General features: G+C 56.0%; 1 protein-coding gene across 4 annotated transcripts in view; it reads left to right on the top strand.

Moving 5' to 3' along the window:
- FOXP4 (forkhead box P4) overlaps positions 1-9,815 on the top strand; it is a 61,334-nt gene extending 51,519 nt beyond the window's left edge. For all 4 annotated transcript variants that reach the window (XM_066204076.1, XM_066204074.1, XM_066204075.1 and 1 more), the window contains 4 exons: positions 2,839-2,960; positions 3,057-3,123; positions 3,459-3,625; positions 4,841-9,815. In XM_066204076.1, the coding sequence (XP_066060173.1) occupies positions 2,839-2,960; positions 3,057-3,123; positions 3,459-3,625; positions 4,841-4,985 (501 nt within the window). In that variant the 3' untranslated portion in view covers positions 4,986-9,815. The remainder of the gene's footprint in view (positions 1-2,838; positions 2,961-3,056; positions 3,124-3,458; positions 3,626-4,840) is intronic.
- The last annotated feature ends 6,159 nt before the right edge of the window (positions 9,816-15,974 follow it).

The raw sequence follows: 15,974 nt of genomic DNA, 5'->3' as shown, positions 1-15,974 counted from the left end.
CCCCTGGAATGGGGACGGGGTGGCAGCACTGGGCGGAGCCCTCTGTGGCCATCACTGCTCCCAGGGCCTTTTTCCTGCCTTTTGATTGCTAAAAGGAATAAATATTTTTGATTTTTTTTTTTTTTTTTTTGCAGTTTCCACATGCCCCGTGTTAGCGTGGGCAGAGTTGGAGGAGGGCACCCCTCAGTTTTCTGCTTCCCTTTTTTTTTTTTTTTTTTATTCTTTGTTTTTTCCTGCTCTGCCACCTAAAAGGGATGGCAGGGGATTAAAAAGAGCTGGAGAGGGGGGGAATAATTCCCTTCACAATTTGCAGTGTCCAAGGCCAGACTTCTTTTGAAGAGAGGGATACACAGGAAAAAAAAAAACATATTTCCTCTCCTTGAAAACCACTTTTCTGGGGTTTTTCCCTCATTTCCTGTAGCTTCCCCCCGGGATGGGACAGGAATGTTGGGGACCAAGGTGGGGAAACCACGGGGAGACCCCAGCAGGGCCCAGGGAGTGGGTGGAGGGTGCAGAGCAAACATCATTAGAGGAGAGAGATGAGAAGCAAACAGAGCAGCTGGGCCTGGCTCTGAGCAAACACTGGCTGGGAACACAAAAGCCACCTCAGGCTGAGGCAGGGGACACGTCCCCTCTGCTGGGGGTGGGGGTCCCAAATCGGGGGATCTGGCCTGGGATGTCCTCTGTGACCTGGGAACAGCACGGGGATGGGGCATCCCACGGGGATGGGGCTCCAGGGATGGGGCATCCCATGGAGATGGGGCATCCCACGGGGATAGGGCATCCCATGGGGATGGGGCTCCAGGAATGGGGCATCCCACAGGAATGGGGCATCCCATGGAGATGGGGCTCCAGGGATGGGGCATCCCACGGAGATGGGGCATCCCACAGGAATGGGGCATCCCACGGAGATGGGGCATCCCACAGGAATGGGGCATCCCATGGGGATGGGGCTCCAGGAATGGGGCATCCCACGGGGATGGGGCTCCAGGGATGGGGCATCCCACAGGGATGGGGTGTCCCACAGGCATAGGGCCCCAGGGATGCAGGATCACATCCTGAGTGCTCCCCGGGTTTATTTTATCCCCACCTGAGCCTCTCCAGGCCCATCCTCACTGGTGACTCGGAGCAAGGAGGTGTCACCAGGGCAAAGAGGGGACGTAGGCACTGTGGGCAGGGAGGATTTGGCTTTGCCACGTTCCTGCCTGCAGCCAGGGCTTGCTTTGGACAAAAGGAAGGAGGGAGCGTGGGCAGGGCCCGGCCTGGCCAGGGAGGGACGTCCTGTGTGTGCTCACAGGGGACAGGGGCAGTGACAGGACCTGGCCCTGGGGTGAGGACAGAGCTGGGGACAAGGGCTTGTCTTGTTCCCTGGGGTCCCTCTTGGAATTCCAGGTCCCTGGGATGTGTCTCTGCATCCCGACCCTCCTGTCTGAGTGCAGAATTTGGGGCCAAGGGGTGCCACGGGCCCTGTGCCAGGGCATGGCCCAAATGGAGCGTGTCCCTTTGGGTGACAGGGACCCAGGGCCTGGCTTCAACCGCACCAAGTGTCCCCCGAGGAGCTGGGTCAGCTGAGCCAGGGTGCTGCTGTGACCCAGGGGTTCTCCCAAAATCCCATCCAGCAGCACTGGCTGGGCCTGGATCTCCCTCCACAGGGACTCTGGGAGCTGCTTACAAAGTGTCCCCGGGGCTGACCCTGCCAAAGGGTGAGAGGAGCCTGTCCCTGCTGCTTGTCACCGTGTCACCCTGGCACCTGGCATGGGGGATGGATGGATGGAGGGATGGACGGATGGATGGATGGATGGATGGATGGATGGATGGATGGATGGATGGATGGATGGATGGATGGATGACGAGGGAAGATCCCAGCTTTATTTGTTTTTCTCCTCAAATTCCCAGCCGAAGGGGCGATGCTGGTGCCATTTGCTGAGTTTCTGGGCACTCTGGCACTTGGTGGCACGGTGAGGGGGCTCAGTCCTTGTGTCTCCTTTTGCCTTGTTGTGCTGGCCAGGCTCCTTTGTTTATACAGCCCCCGTTCGACCTTTTAAATTGCTGTTAATGTTTTAGCGTAACGAATTAGTCTCTCATCACGAATCAGGACTCGAAATAAAAAAAAAAAAAAAGGAGAGAAAAAAAAAAAACCCTCCGAGGCCAACTTCCTGAAATTGGGGTCATTCTCATTTGCAAGGCAGAGAATCTGAGAACCTTAATGCAAGGAAATTTATTCAAAGGCAGAGCCCCGGCGTGATTAGGCCCTTTGTAATTATAGCTCGGAGAGATTCCACTCCAGCCTCCTGCCTCCCTCATGGATTAGCAAGTGAGTCGGAAAAATACACAGGATTTAATTAGAGGCAAATTAAAATTGGTAATGAAATAGGGGCAGTAGCAAATGGCAGGGAGTTGGAAGGGGAAAAGGGAGCTGGTATCTCTCGGGGCTGCGCTGTCTGCCTACGTGTGTGTCTCTTTATTTTACATTTAGAAATGTAAAGATGGTCGATGTAAAGAAGAAAGGGAGGGAAAGGACCAAAACGGGAGGGGAGGGGAGGGGTGGGGGGGGAAGAAAAAGAAAGGGAAAGAGGAGCTGGCTTTGCTGAGCATCACCAGAGCTGCAGTGGAGCTGGTGTCCCTTGTCCCACCCTGTCCCCACCTTCCTCAGCGCCACGCCAGGCTCCTCCGAGCGGGGTCGTGCCCCGTGTGCAGTTTGGGGTCGTGACCGCTCAACGGGGTGAGGGAGCGCCCGGGGGGCTTTGGGGTGGCAGGCCACCCCCGGGAGCTGTGGGGCTGGGCAGGGAGGAGGACGGGCGAGGAAGAGGAGGCTCAGGATGGCCGTGTGCCCCGCAGAACGCCGTCCGCCACAACCTGAGCCTGCACAAGTGCTTCGTGCGCGTGGAGAACGTCAAGGGCGCCGTGTGGACCGTGGACGAGCACGAGTACCAAAAGCGAAGGCCACCAAAGATGACAGGGTGAGTCCTCCTTCCCCCAGGGGACACGGCCCCGGAGCTGTCCCCAGGCCGGGAATGCTCAGCCCTGCATCCCCTCTGCTTTCTGTCTCCCTGCAGGAGTCCCACCTTAGTCAAAAATATGATTTCAGGACTCGGTTACGGAGCACTTAATGCAAGTTACCAGGTAAGGATGCAGCCCTGGCCCTGGCAGGGACATGGGGACAATAAACCCTGCACAGTCCTGCTCTCCACTCAGGTGTCGCATCTCATCAGGAAATGAGGGACAAGGGGGCTGGGTTCAAGGTGAAAGAGGGGAAATTTAGGTTTGATGTATGGAAGAGAGGGTGGGGAGGCCCTGGCACGGAATCCTGGCTGCTCTATCTCTGTCCAAGGCCAGGCTGGACAGGGCTTGGAACAACCTGGGATAGTGGAAGGCGTCCCTGCCCACAGCAGGGGGTGGGATGAGATGGGATTTAAGGCCCCTTCCAACCCAAATTCCGTGTCCCTCTGTGCTCCCAGGCTGCGCTGGCGGAGAGCAGCTTCCCCCTGCTCAACAGCCCCACCATGATCAACACCAGCTCGGCCAGTGCCATGCTGCACGTGGGCCACGACGACGTCAGCAGCACCGTGGAGCAGGTCAACAGCAACGGCAGCAACAGCCCCCGCCTGTCCCCACAGCAGTACAGGTCAGCCTGGCCCGGGGACAGCGCTGGCAGGGACACTGGGCTGCTCAGGGAGGGTGGCACGGTGGGCACTGGGAGCTCTGTGGGCTCCTGGCACCAGGGTGAGGTGGGTTTGGGGCTCCTGGCACCAGGGTGAGGTGGGTTTGGGGCTCCTGGCACCAGGGTGAGGAGGGTTTGGGGCTCCTGGCAGCAGAGTGAGGAGGGTTTGGGCTCCTGGCACCAGGGTGAGGAGGGTTTGGGGCTCCTGGCACCAGGGTGAGGAGGGTTTGGGGCTCCTGGCACCAGGGTGAGGAGGGTTTGGGCTCCTGGCACCAGGGTGAGGAGGGTTTGGGGCTCCTGGCACCAGGGTGAGGTGGGTTTGGGGCTCCTGGCACCAGGGTGAGGAGGGTTTGGGGCTCCTGGCACCAGGGTGAGGAGGGTTTGGGGCTCCTGGCACCAGGGTGAGGAGGGTTTGGGCTCCTGGCACCAGGGTGAGGAGGGTTTGGGGCTCCTGGCACCAGGGTGAGGTGGGTTTGGGGCTCCTGGCACCAGGGTGAGGAGGGTTTGGGGCTCCTGGCACCAGGGTGAGGAGGGTTTGGGGCTCCTGGCACCAGGGTGAGGAGGGTTTGGGGCTCCTGGCACCAGGGTGAGGTGGGTTTGGGGCTCCTGGCACCAGGGTGATGGAGAATTTTGACTCCCATCCCCAGGATGAGGAGGGATTCTGGACCAAAATATCTGGGGGGTTTTGGGTGGTGGGACCCACTCCCTGAAGCTTAAGGCCATCCCTCCCCACAGCCAGCAGGAGCTGCATGTGGGCTCTCATCCCCAGGGCGAGGGGGGTTCTCAATCAAGAATTTTAGGGAGTTTTGGATGGTGGGACCCACTCGCTGAGGCCCTCCCTCCCCACAGCCACCAGGAGCTGCTCATGGGCAGCTCTCGGTGCAAGGGGGGGGTTGGGTCCTGATCCCAGGACCAGGGGGCTTCTGGATCAGAAACTTGCAGGGGTTTTGGGTGTTGGGACCCAATCCCTGAGGCTGAAGGCTCCCCATCCCCACAGCCACCAGGAGCTGCTTGTTGGGATCCTGTCTCTTGGGCCACAGGGGTTTTGGGTCCTGTTCTCAGATCCAGGAGGGTTTTGGCTCCCGTTCCCAGGGTCAGGGATGTTCTGGACCAAAAATTTCGAGGGGTTTTGGGTGGTGGGCCCCACTCCCCGAGGCTGAAGGCTCGCCCTCCCCGCAGCCACCCCGTGCACGTGAAGGAGGAGCCGGCCGAGGCGGAGGACGACAGCAGGCCCGTGTCGCTGATGGCCACCACCAACCAGAATGTGACGATCCCCGACGACAGGGACCTGGAGGAGGAGCTGCCGGTGGAAGACTTGTCCTAAGGACTCCTTCCTCCTTCCCCAGCGAGGGGAAAACCCTTCCCACCCTCCCGGACGGACGGAGACCAAGCGACACCCACACCTCCCCAGGGTGACCTCGGCGTTCTCCTGGTTCTTTCAAGGCACTTCTTCCACAAAGCGAAAGGTTTTTTTTTTTTTTCCTTGGGACAACAATGACAATGACAACGACGCCGACCTGGTTGCTGCTGGCGTGTCCCTCACGCTGCCACTGCCCCGGGGATGGACTGGCCCCGCCACGACACGAGAAGCAAAACCCCGAGAGCTGGACTTTTCCTGCCCTCCTCCCTTGGTTAGTGACTGGTGGACGAGGATGGTAGGTTGGTTGTCGCTGTCCCAAATGGTCCCTTCCTTCCTTCCTGCAGGGAAACCACCTCTGTCCCCTCTTCCCCCGCGGTGCCCGAGCCCCGGGGAGCGGTGGCAGGCCCCCGCTGTCACCTCTGCATCCCCCGGTGGGCTTTGCACTACGGAGGGATGGTGGACCCTGCCCACGTGCTGCCTCCACCCGGCTTTGGGGGAAGAAACAGCAGAAACGGGGCTGAGTCTCCTCTGCCGGACACGGGGTTTGTCACGGAGCTGGGATGGACACGGACCGGCGCGGTGGTGGGGCACTGTCCCCTTGTCACCTCTGCCTGGCCAGCAGAGCGGCCTCCCAGCTTGCCCACCCTCCCCGAGCCCCAGTGGTGGGGGGCTGCTGACCACCCCCAGCAGTGCTGACCATCAGTACTGACCATCAGTGCTGACCATCAGTGCTGACCACCCCCAGCAGTGCTGACCATCAGTACTGACCATCAGTGCTGACCACCCCCAGCAGTGCTGACCATCAGTACTGACCATCAGTGCTGACCACCCCCAGCAGTGCTGACCATCAGTACTGACCATCAGTGCTGACCATCAGTGCTGACCACCCCCAGCAGTGCTGACCATCAGTACTGACCATCAGTGCTGACCATCAGTGCTGACCACCCCCAGCAGTGCTGACCATCAGTACTGACCATCAGTGCTGACCACCCCCAGCAGTGCTGACCATCAGTACTGACCATCAGTGCTGACCACCCCCAGCAGTGCTGGCAGTGAGGACACAGCTCCCTCCATCCTGCTGGACATCGGCCGCAGCAGTGCCACCTCCCAGCCAGCAGGGATGGCCGCTGCTCCCGTTCCACCGCAGGGAAAGGCTCCCCGTGCCTCCCATTCCGCCCCCAAAGCTGGGGCAGGGCCTTGGTGGAGCGAAGGGGCGACATCCCCACGGGCAGGCACCTGCAGGGGACCTGGGGCTCACCAAAGCCAGCCCTGGAGGATCCCCGTGGTGGGGCCGTGGCCCCTGAGCTGCTGGTGATGGTGGGAGGGGGGAGGGAATTCCGCTTTTCATCTTTTCTTTTCCTCATCCTCCTTTTGTTTGCGTCCAGATGGGAAGATACCAAAAGATTTCTAGAGACAGAAGGTCCGTAGTTCAGGTGAACAGATGGTATTCATGCCAAAAAAAAAAAAAAACAAACAAAAAAACCCCCAACCACACACACAAAAAAGAAATTAATAATAACGAGAACAACACAACCAAACACCCCTCTTCTCCCTGCTCTTTCTTTCTGGGGTGGTGATGTGGGTAGCCAGTGCCAGGCTCCTCCTGGGAGGCAGCGTGGCATTCCCAGTGTCCCGTGGGGGCTTTGGGGAGCATCCCCTTCCCTGGGAGGCATCCCCATCCCTGGGAATCACCCCTTTCCCTGGGAATCACCCCCATCCCTGGCACAGCCGGGCTGGCTCTGGCTGTCCTGGCACCCAGCGGGGTCGTGAGGGATTTGCTGGGATGAGCCCGGAGCTGCTCTGGGCTCCCCAGAGTGACCCCGAGGTCTCCTCTGTCCCTCTCTGTCCCCGTTATCCCGGGGTGACATTCCCGGGGGGCTGTGTCACTGTTGGCATCACGGGAGCCGCGTTTTGGGCTGAGAACGCCACGCACAGAGCTGCGGCTCGGGGGAAGGTGTCACCTGTCCTTACCTGTCCCCGTGTGTCACCTCTGTGACCCCCCCGGGGGGCTCCTGGCGCTGTGGGGTGTCCCCAGGGTGAGCCTGGACTCCTCTCATCCTTTTCCTTGCCCGGTGCATCCTCCGTGCCCAGGTGGCTGCAGGGACTGGGGGGGTCCCCGTGCCACCCCCGTGTCACCGCCACCCTCGGGGTGTCCCCCGGCGGTGACCCGGCTGGGTGTGGCTGCAGCGGGGCCTCTCCCGTGCCCCAATCCCGGGATTTTCCCCGCTCCCCCCGACACCCCTCTAGGTGTCACCCGCGCCCGCGGCTGGCGGTGCCGAGCGCCGGGACAGCGCCTTCGTTCCCGGCGCGTTCCCGGCGCATTCCCGGCACATTCCCGGCGCATTCCCGGCACATTCCCGAGCTCTGCCGGACACCAAAGACCCTGCCCGGGCTGGGGGGGCACCAACCGATCCCCCCCGTGCTGCCCAAGGAGCTGCGAGGCCCCGTGGATTTTCCCCACTTACTTCATTTTTTCCTCTTTTTCTCTCCCCCTCCCCCTTTTTTTTTTTTTATTTTTTCCCTTTTTCCCCCCCTTTTTTTTCTTTTTATTCTTGCATTTTCTTTTTCTCTTTTTCCCTTTTCCTCTTCTTTTTTCTTCCTTTTTCTTCATTTCCCTTATTTCCCCTTTTTCCTCTCTTCCTTTTTTATTTTTTTTATTCCCTTTATTTTCCTTCTTTCCTTATGCCCTCATTTTTCTTTATTCCCTTTTCCCCTCTTTCCTTTTTCCTCTTTTTTCTTTTTTTCTCTTTTCTTTTTTCTTTTTTCTCTTTTTCTTGTTTCTCTTCTCTTTTTTCTTTTTCCTCTCTTTCCTTTTCATTTTCTTTTCACTTTTACCTTTTTTCCATTTTTCTTTTTTCCTTTTTTTCCCATTTTTTCCTTTTTTTTTCCTTCCCCCCCCCCCCTATTTTTTACTTTTTAAATTTTTTTTCCCTTTGTTCCCCCACTCTTTAATTTAAGTCAATGTTGGAACAAGTTTACAGCTCCCCTGGGGGTTTTATCACCTTTTGCTGCTTTATTCCCGGGGAGGAGCAGGAAGGGCCGGAGCAGCCGGATTTTGGGATGCTCGGCCACCCTTCACCCTCCACAGGGAATCTCTGTCTCCATCCAGGCTTTTGGGATTTGGGGAATTATTATCCCTCTTTGCCAGCCCCTGCTCTTCGGCCCCCTCGCTGATTTTTTTTGGGGGGGGTTCAGCTGCTCCCCTTTTTTCCCATTCCTGCCCCTTTTTCTTCACCTTCCTCCTCTCCCTTTTTTTTTTTCCCCCACCTCCTCGGGGTGTGATTTTTTTTATTATTTTTAAACTTTTCCAGAGGTACAAACACCCCCCAAAAATGCATCCCAAAGCCTCCAGGTCCCCGCGGATTCAGCCAAAATCCCCCTACACCACCATCACCCCCAAACCCATGAGGAACACCTGGCTCTTTCCCCTCTGCTCCGAGAATTCCCGAGAATTCCCGATGTTCCTTGGCCCCATCCCGGCTCCCAGGAGCACTCCCTATATATTATATATATATAAATAAATACATAAATATAAAGGAGGGGGTTTTCTTTTCCCTTGAAATGCACAGGTTTGGAAAAGCCCAGTGGCTCCAGGTGATGCCTTTTTCCCTCCCCACCAAACCCCGGGAATTCCACGATTCCAAAGGGAAACGTGCCCAGTTCGATACTCAGGGGTAAATTTCATTCCTTCTCTTACCCCCGCCCAGCCTGGCCACCTCTGCAGGGTCCCCACCTGAGCCCAGGTACTGCGTGTCCCCTCCTGCCTCGCTGCCTCCTCCCTCCCCACCCCTCGGGTTCGCTTCTTTTCGGTTGGAATTTCCCGGAATTCTGCGAGTTTTTACCTCAAACGCCGCGGGAGGGAGGATCAAGGACCAAACGCGTGGCAGGATCGTGTGTCTGTATATATTGAGATAGAGAGATTCTGGCTTTCAACCCGCCAACACAAATTGTTCATTTTTGGGGGGAGGGTTTCTTCTGTATTTTCGTGGGTTTATTTCCTGTTTCTCTCCACCCTTGGGGCACTTCTGCGAGAGGGAGCTGTGGGCACCTCCCTGGACCTAAAGGCATTTTTCTGGTATCTCCCACTGAAGGAACTACTCACTTCTCCATATTTTTTTTTGTTCGTTTTGTTTATTTTTTGTTTCTTTTGTAATTCCTCAACGATTTCTTTTCCCCAAAACCTGGGGCTCAGAACGCAGTGCTGGGAGGGAGGGGGACGGGAGAGCAGCAGCCGAACCTGCATCAAACCAAAGGGTTTCTTTGCTTTGTTTACACCCCTGGCCCACCTCACGCCCCGCAGCATCTCCCTGGATCTAGGTTTTTGTCCTGGAAGCGTCGGGGTAGGTCGGGACAGTCCCAGAGCCAGGGGCTGGGGCAGGGATGGAGCCGCGACAGATTGGGGACATCCCCCCGCCGGGAAGCGCCGGCCCTGCCACGACCTTTTCCTGTTTTATTTTATTTTTATTTTTTTTTTTTTCTCCTCCTTTTATTCCCATCCTCTGCGGCGCCGGGTGGGAAGGTGACGCCGGGGGAGGTGGGGTGAGGTCCGAGGGGGCGGAGGGGAGGGCGGGTGTGTAAAAAGTGACCCCTTCCCTCCCTGCCTCCTCCCCTGCCCTCCCTCCTCGTGCTGTATAAAGGAAAAAAAAAAAGAGAAATCGCCTGGCTGTGTATTTGTACTCCGAGCTCCGTGTGTCTGCGTGGGCAGACGGTAAACCCTTGTACAGTAGGTCTAGCTGCATGTAATCTGTATGGACAATGGCATTATAAAATGCAATAAAAGAAATTACCTATCGTGCTGCTGGCCTGCTTTGCTTAAGGTTATTGGGGGAACAAAAACAAACAAACAAAATAAGCCACAAAAAAACCCCACAACCAAACAAAAAAAAAAGAAAAAAGAGAGAGAAAAAAAAAAGAGAAAGAAAAAAAAAAAAACGACAAGCCAAAAAAATCCAAAAAACAGCCCAACCCCCTCAAAAAACAACAAAAAACCCCCCAAAACCCAAAAAAACCCTCAGAGTTTTTACAGAATTCAAGGAATTGTTGAGCTCTGAGATCTGGCTGTGATCCCCAACTTGAAAACCTCCAGGGATGGGGACTCCACCACCTCCCTGGGCAGCTCCTTCCCAATTCCTGATCCCCTTTTCAGTGAGGAAATTCTCCCAGAGAATCTTTCCAAGGAGGGAGAAGTGGCTTCATGTGCCCGGTCAGTGTCGGGGTGAGCTGGGGCTGCAGCAGCTCGGGGGGTTTGGGTTCCCAGTTCCCCCTCCCCAGCTCCTTCCAGCCCCCAGATGTTTGCTGGGAGGACTGGTGGGAATTCCTGTTTCTCTGGTGGCTTCCTGCAGCTGCGATGGGATGGGATCCATGGGATGGGATCCATGGGATGAGATCCGTGGGATGGGATGGGATGGGATGGGATGGGATGGGATGGGATGGGATGGGATGGGATGGGATGGGATGGGATGGGATGGGATGGGATGGCATGGCATGGCATGGCATGGGATGGGATGGGATGGGATGGGATGGGATCAATGGGATGGGATGGGATGGGATCCATGGGATGGGATAATGGGATGGGATCCATGGGATGGGATCAATGGGATGGGATCCATGGGATGGGATGAGGCAACAGCAGCCCCGTGGAAAAGCACAGCAGCAGCTCAGCCAGGAGCTCCCCTCCTCTTCCTCTCCACACAGCCCCTCTTTGATCCTCTGGAGATGGAAATCCTTTTCCTAAAGGCTGGAGCGAAGGTGGGTGGGGGGAGTTCCTGCAGCAGGAATTTCTGCCTGTGGAAACGAAAACCAACCATTATTGATTGTCACTGATGTGTTTAACACATCCATATCCACGTTCTTTAGAGGCCCCTTGGCCCAACAGCAGCAGCAGGTTCCCCCCAGCACTGGAATTCCCAGGATTACTTGGAATCCTCTCCTCACTGGGGATCCGAAGGCAGGACTGGGTTTGCAGCCTCAATATCTGCCCCCTACAAACAACAAAAGCGGAGGTTTTGGCATTTCCCTCAGGGAATCAACCTCCCAGGGGATCAAGGCTTCACCACCAGGGGCTTTGGGTTGTGTCCTCGTCCTTTTCCTGAATATCCTCACCCCAAATCCCGGCCGGAGCCACAGCAGCAAAGGGGCTGGGGATGGAATTCCAGATGCCAGCCCCCCGAAATTCCAGATCCCAGCCCCCCAGAACAGCTGCTCCTTCCTGTGTACAGCCCCTGGCAGCGTTAATTATTGTTAATTAATTAACAGGATCTCACATCCCCTCTCCCTCCACTGCTCCATCCCGGCCAAGCTGCATCTTTATTCCAGTGGCCTTTCCCAGGGCCCTGAGCCGTGCTGGCTCCCTGGAGTGTCACCTTCTGGTCCTTGTCACCCATCTGGGGGCGCCCCAGCGTGGGGGGCGCAGATCCCTGTCCCCTCCCAGTGTCCCCATCCCCTCCCAATGTCCCCATCCTCCCCCAGTGTTCCCATTCCCTCCCAGTGTCCCCATCCCCTCCCGGTGTCCCTATCCCACCTCAGTGTCCCCATTCCCTCCCAGTGTCCCCATTCCCTCCCAGTGTCCCCTCCCAGTGTCCCCATCCCCTCCCAGTGTGCCTGTCCCCTCCCAGTGTCCCCTCCCAGTGTCCCCATCCCCTCCCGGTGTCCCTATCCCACCTCAGTGTCCCCATTCCCTCCCAGTGTCCCCATTCCCTCCCAGTGTCCCCTCCCAGTGTCCCCATCCCCTCCCAGTGTGCCTGTCCCCTCCCAGTGTCCCCTCCCAGTGTCCTCATCCCCTCCCGGTGTCCCTATCCCACCTCAGTGTCCTTGTCCCCTCCCAGTGCCCCTGTCCTCTCCCAGTGTCCCCATTTCCCCCCAGTGTCCCCATCCTCTCCCAGTGTCCCCTCCCAGTGTCCCCATTTCCCCCCAGTGTCCCCATCTTCTCCTAGTGTCCCCTCCCAGTGTCCCTGTCCCCTCCCAGTGTCCCCATCCTTGCCCAGCTCCGCAGCTCCCTGGGCTCGTGCCCGGGATCATCCCCGGCTCTGATGGATTTAACACTTGGAGCTTTTAACTTCCAAACTAGAAAAACGTTTCTATCCCTTTTGTTGTTGTTGTTGTTGTTGTTGTTTTATTTTCCTTGGCACGGACATGAAGCTCTCCCAGTCTGATTGCAAAGCCAGGCCCAGGGTCGGAGGGGACACTGCAGTCACCCCTGCCTGGTGCACAACAACTTCCTGCACCCCAAAAACGCTGGCAGGGGACACCCACCCCTGTCCTGCTCTTCCCTCCAGAGCTGGATCCACACGGATCCCTCCTTTCTCCCCAGCTGGGCCGATGCTTTGCCCCAAATCCATGAGGGTTTTGTTCACCCTGATGCTTTGTCCTAAATCCATGGGATTTTTGCACAACCCAGTGCTTTGCCGCAAATCCTTGGGAATTTTGCACAGCCCAATTCTTTGACCCAAGTCCGTGGGATTTTTGCTCACCCTGGTGCTTTGCCCTAAATCCATGGGGGTTTTGTTCACCCCAATGCTTTGCCCCAAATCCATGGGATTTTTGGACACCCCAATTCTTTATCCCAAATCCATGGGATTTTTGCTCACCCCAATTCTTTGTCCCAAATCCATGGGATTTTTGCTCACCCCGATGCTTTATCCCAAATCCATGGGATTTTTGCTCACTCTGATCCTTTGCCCCAGATCCATGGGGTTTTTGCACATCTTCATGCTTTGTCCCCAATCCATGGGAAAAAATCCATGGGGCAAAAACCTCACCCCAATGCTTTATCCCAAATCCATGAGGTTTTTGCACAGCCTGATTCTTTGCCCTAAATCCATGGGATTTTCGCTCATGGAAGCACAACAGGGGCAAGTCACTTCCTCGGATAACCCAGAGCCAGCACAGCTTCCAAATAACTGAAGACTGCCAAAAAAAAAAGGAGTGAAAGCTTTGGGTTGTTTGGGTTTGTGGGTTTGGATTTTTTTTTTTTTCTTAAATGAGCCTTAAGAAACTGGAATATCAGGGTCAGGAAGGGAAGTGGCCAGAGGGTTCCTGCCCTGAGATTTGGGCCTTCCCTGAGTGGCTTGGGGGGTCTCTGTGGCTGCATCCCCCGGGATCGGGGTTGAGAAGGGACCCCAAAACATTTGGGACACCCCTTCCTGGGCCACCAGTGGGGTTGCTGTGAACCCCCCTGCTCTGGGGGCTCAAAAAATGAGGAGAAGAAAAACTGTGGGAAGCCAAAGCCCAGGAGTGGTGGGAGCAGGAGAGCGGGAAGTTTTGGGGAAGTCTTTAGTTTTTCCATTTTTCCAAAGATGAATGTTCACAGGCATCCCCCCCTTTTTTTTTTTAACATTAAATGTCCATTTCCTTCTTTTGCTGCCTTTTTTTCTTTTTTTCTTTCTTTCTTTCTTTCTTTTTTTTTTAATTATTTACAGAAATAGCTCGTGACTCATCAAAACCTTTCAGCAGCACATGTAAAACAGTGGGGTCATTCACTGCAGACCCGGCCAGGCAGGCAGAGCCTCCTCCTCCTCCCCTCCACCAGAAGGGTTTGAGGAGGTTTTTATTTTGTTTAGAGACTTTGTGTGTGCGCAGGGACGGGGGAATTCTGCTCCACGGATCAAGGGGGTGATGGCTCAGACCCCAAAAAAACACAGCCCAGCTCTGTCCCAGGGCCCAGCCCCGTCCCACCACACTCTGCGCCTCCGGGGCTGTTTCATTCCTTGTTTTCCAGGATCACACGAGTTTTCTCTTATTTATTTTATTTTCTTTTCAAAGCCTCAGCAGAGGGATGGATGCCGGGAATGTTGCAAAACCCTCTTTGAACAGAAAAGTCGAGGCTTTAGTGCTAAATCCTCACCGGAGACGGGAAGGTCGAGGAGGTTTAAATCTCCAACGCCTCCAGTCTGGGGGACGGGAGCTGTGGAGAACCCACAGGTTTTGGGGTGGAGATATGGGGGTTTTGGGGTGGAGGTCCAAGGGGTTTGGGGTGCAGTTCTGGGAGTTTTGGGGTGTAGATCCAGGGAGTTTTGAGGTATAGATCCAGGGGGGTTTGGGGTGGAGCTCCAGGGGGTTTCTGGTGCAGATCTGAGAGTTTTGGGGGGCAGATGTGGAGGGTTTGGGGGTGTAGATCTGGGGTTTTTGGGGTGTAAATCCAGGGGGTTTAGGGTACAGATCCAGAAGTTCTGGAGTGCAGATCTGGGAGTTTTGGGGTCCAGATCAGGAAGTTTTGGGGTGCAGATCTGGCGTTTTGGGGATCCAGATCTGGGATGTTTGGGGTGTAGATCCAGGGGTTATAGGGTCCAGATCTGGGATGTTTGGGGTGTAGATCCAGGGGTTATAGGGTCCGGATCTGGGATTTTTGAGGTGCAGATCCGGGGGTTATGGGGTTCAAATCTGGGAGTTTTTGGGGTCAGATCCTGCGTTTCTGGGGTGCAGATTCAGGAGAGATGGAGCCCAGCCCCTGCTCCCCCCGCTCCCCCCGAGAAGCAGCCCGGAGCTGCGAGAGCCGGGCCGGGTTTACTTTGGCGGCGGCGGCGGAGCCGGGAGCGGCGGCGGGTGCCAGAGTTTGTGAATGTGGGTCAGCGCAGTCACACACCTACAGCAGCAGCCTTGTTTTCCCAAAGCCAGCCAGATCCCACAGCCTTCCCCGGAGCGCAGCCGGCCCGGGGCGAGCGCGGGATGAGGCTGGGTGTGATTCACTCGGACACCGCGGGTTCCCGGCCCCTGCTCGGGCTGCTCCTCTCTATCGCCCTTTCTTTACAGAGGACCATATTTTGGAGAAAAAAAAAAAATAATCCTTGTTTTTGTGGGCCACACTCCTCTCAGTGTGCTGAGCAATCCGTGACCCCCTGGACACAGCGAGGGTTTTCCTGCTTCACCTCTATCCCTGGAGATTTCCAGTGCCAGGATGGGGCTGGATTTCCCCCCAGCCCACCCTGCCCAGGGCCCAGCTGTAGCAAATAAAACAGATTATTCTGATGCACTAGCCAAACTGGTTGCGAGTAATAGTATTAAACTACTCGCAGTTTTGTTGTTAGAGCTCTCGGGGATTCATCAAGGTTGCTGAGAAAAAAAACAGGATCAAAAATAAGAACAGAGAGCTTGAGAAAATATCTGCAAAAAATGCAAACCCCAAACAGGGGAAGCACAAGGTGAGGATGGACACTTGATCAACTGGATGTCCTGAAGGATGTGTGCCTGCCTCAGGAAGAAGCAGCTCGGCCAACCCAGAGATGCCCAGGTGGACAGCAGACCTGGAATCGATATCTGCCGTGAAATGTGAACAATAAACAGCTTCTGTTGGAATCCTCTTGGTTCAGTTATTCAGTGGCCCATTTCCCCCCTGCACCCAGCACCCCCAGTGAGGGCAGGCAGGGGTTGCTGCTCCATCACTGCTGGTACCAAGCAGCAGCACAGATTTTTCCAGCCTGTCCTGGCACAGGTGGCACCACGGCTGCTGTGGGTAAAGCCCTGCAGCTCTCCGGCCCCAAAATCCCTGTGAGACACTCCCCTGCATGGCACAGCTCCCACCGTGCTGGGGGCTGCCACAGCCCGTTCCCCCCAAAACCTGCACAGATCCAGGAGCCCCCCAAATCGTCATTAAAGCCTCCCCATTGTGGGAAATGCATTTGTAGAGAATTACTCAAAGCCTGACAGAAGGCTCACACAGTCTGCATCTGTGTGCAAACATCGAGACAAAAAAGTGCTGACTTAGAAATGCTGACTTGGGTATCGTTGAGAGAGAAATGGAACTGGAAACAAGTCCCAAATGATGGCTGTGCAAGCAAGACTGGACACTGTGGAGACAGAACCGTGAAAAGTGCGGTACAGCAGGACCCACACAGGGTAACTTTAGATGACTGGCTTTAAGGCATTAACAGCACGGTGCGGCAAAAGCTGATGGGCCAAGAAACGCTCATAATGGATTGTAATAAGAATCACAGAAGGTGTAGGTTGGAAGAGACCTTC

This window comes from Chamaea fasciata, unplaced genomic scaffold (assembly GCF_029207755.1).
Source record: "Chamaea fasciata isolate MVZ Bird 193981 ecotype frontalis unplaced genomic scaffold, bChaFas1.0.hap1 SCAF_25, whole genome shotgun sequence".
Lineage (NCBI taxonomy): Eukaryota > Metazoa > Chordata > Aves > Passeriformes > Sylviidae > Chamaea > Chamaea fasciata.
This window is presented reverse-complemented; position numbering and strand designations above follow the sequence as displayed.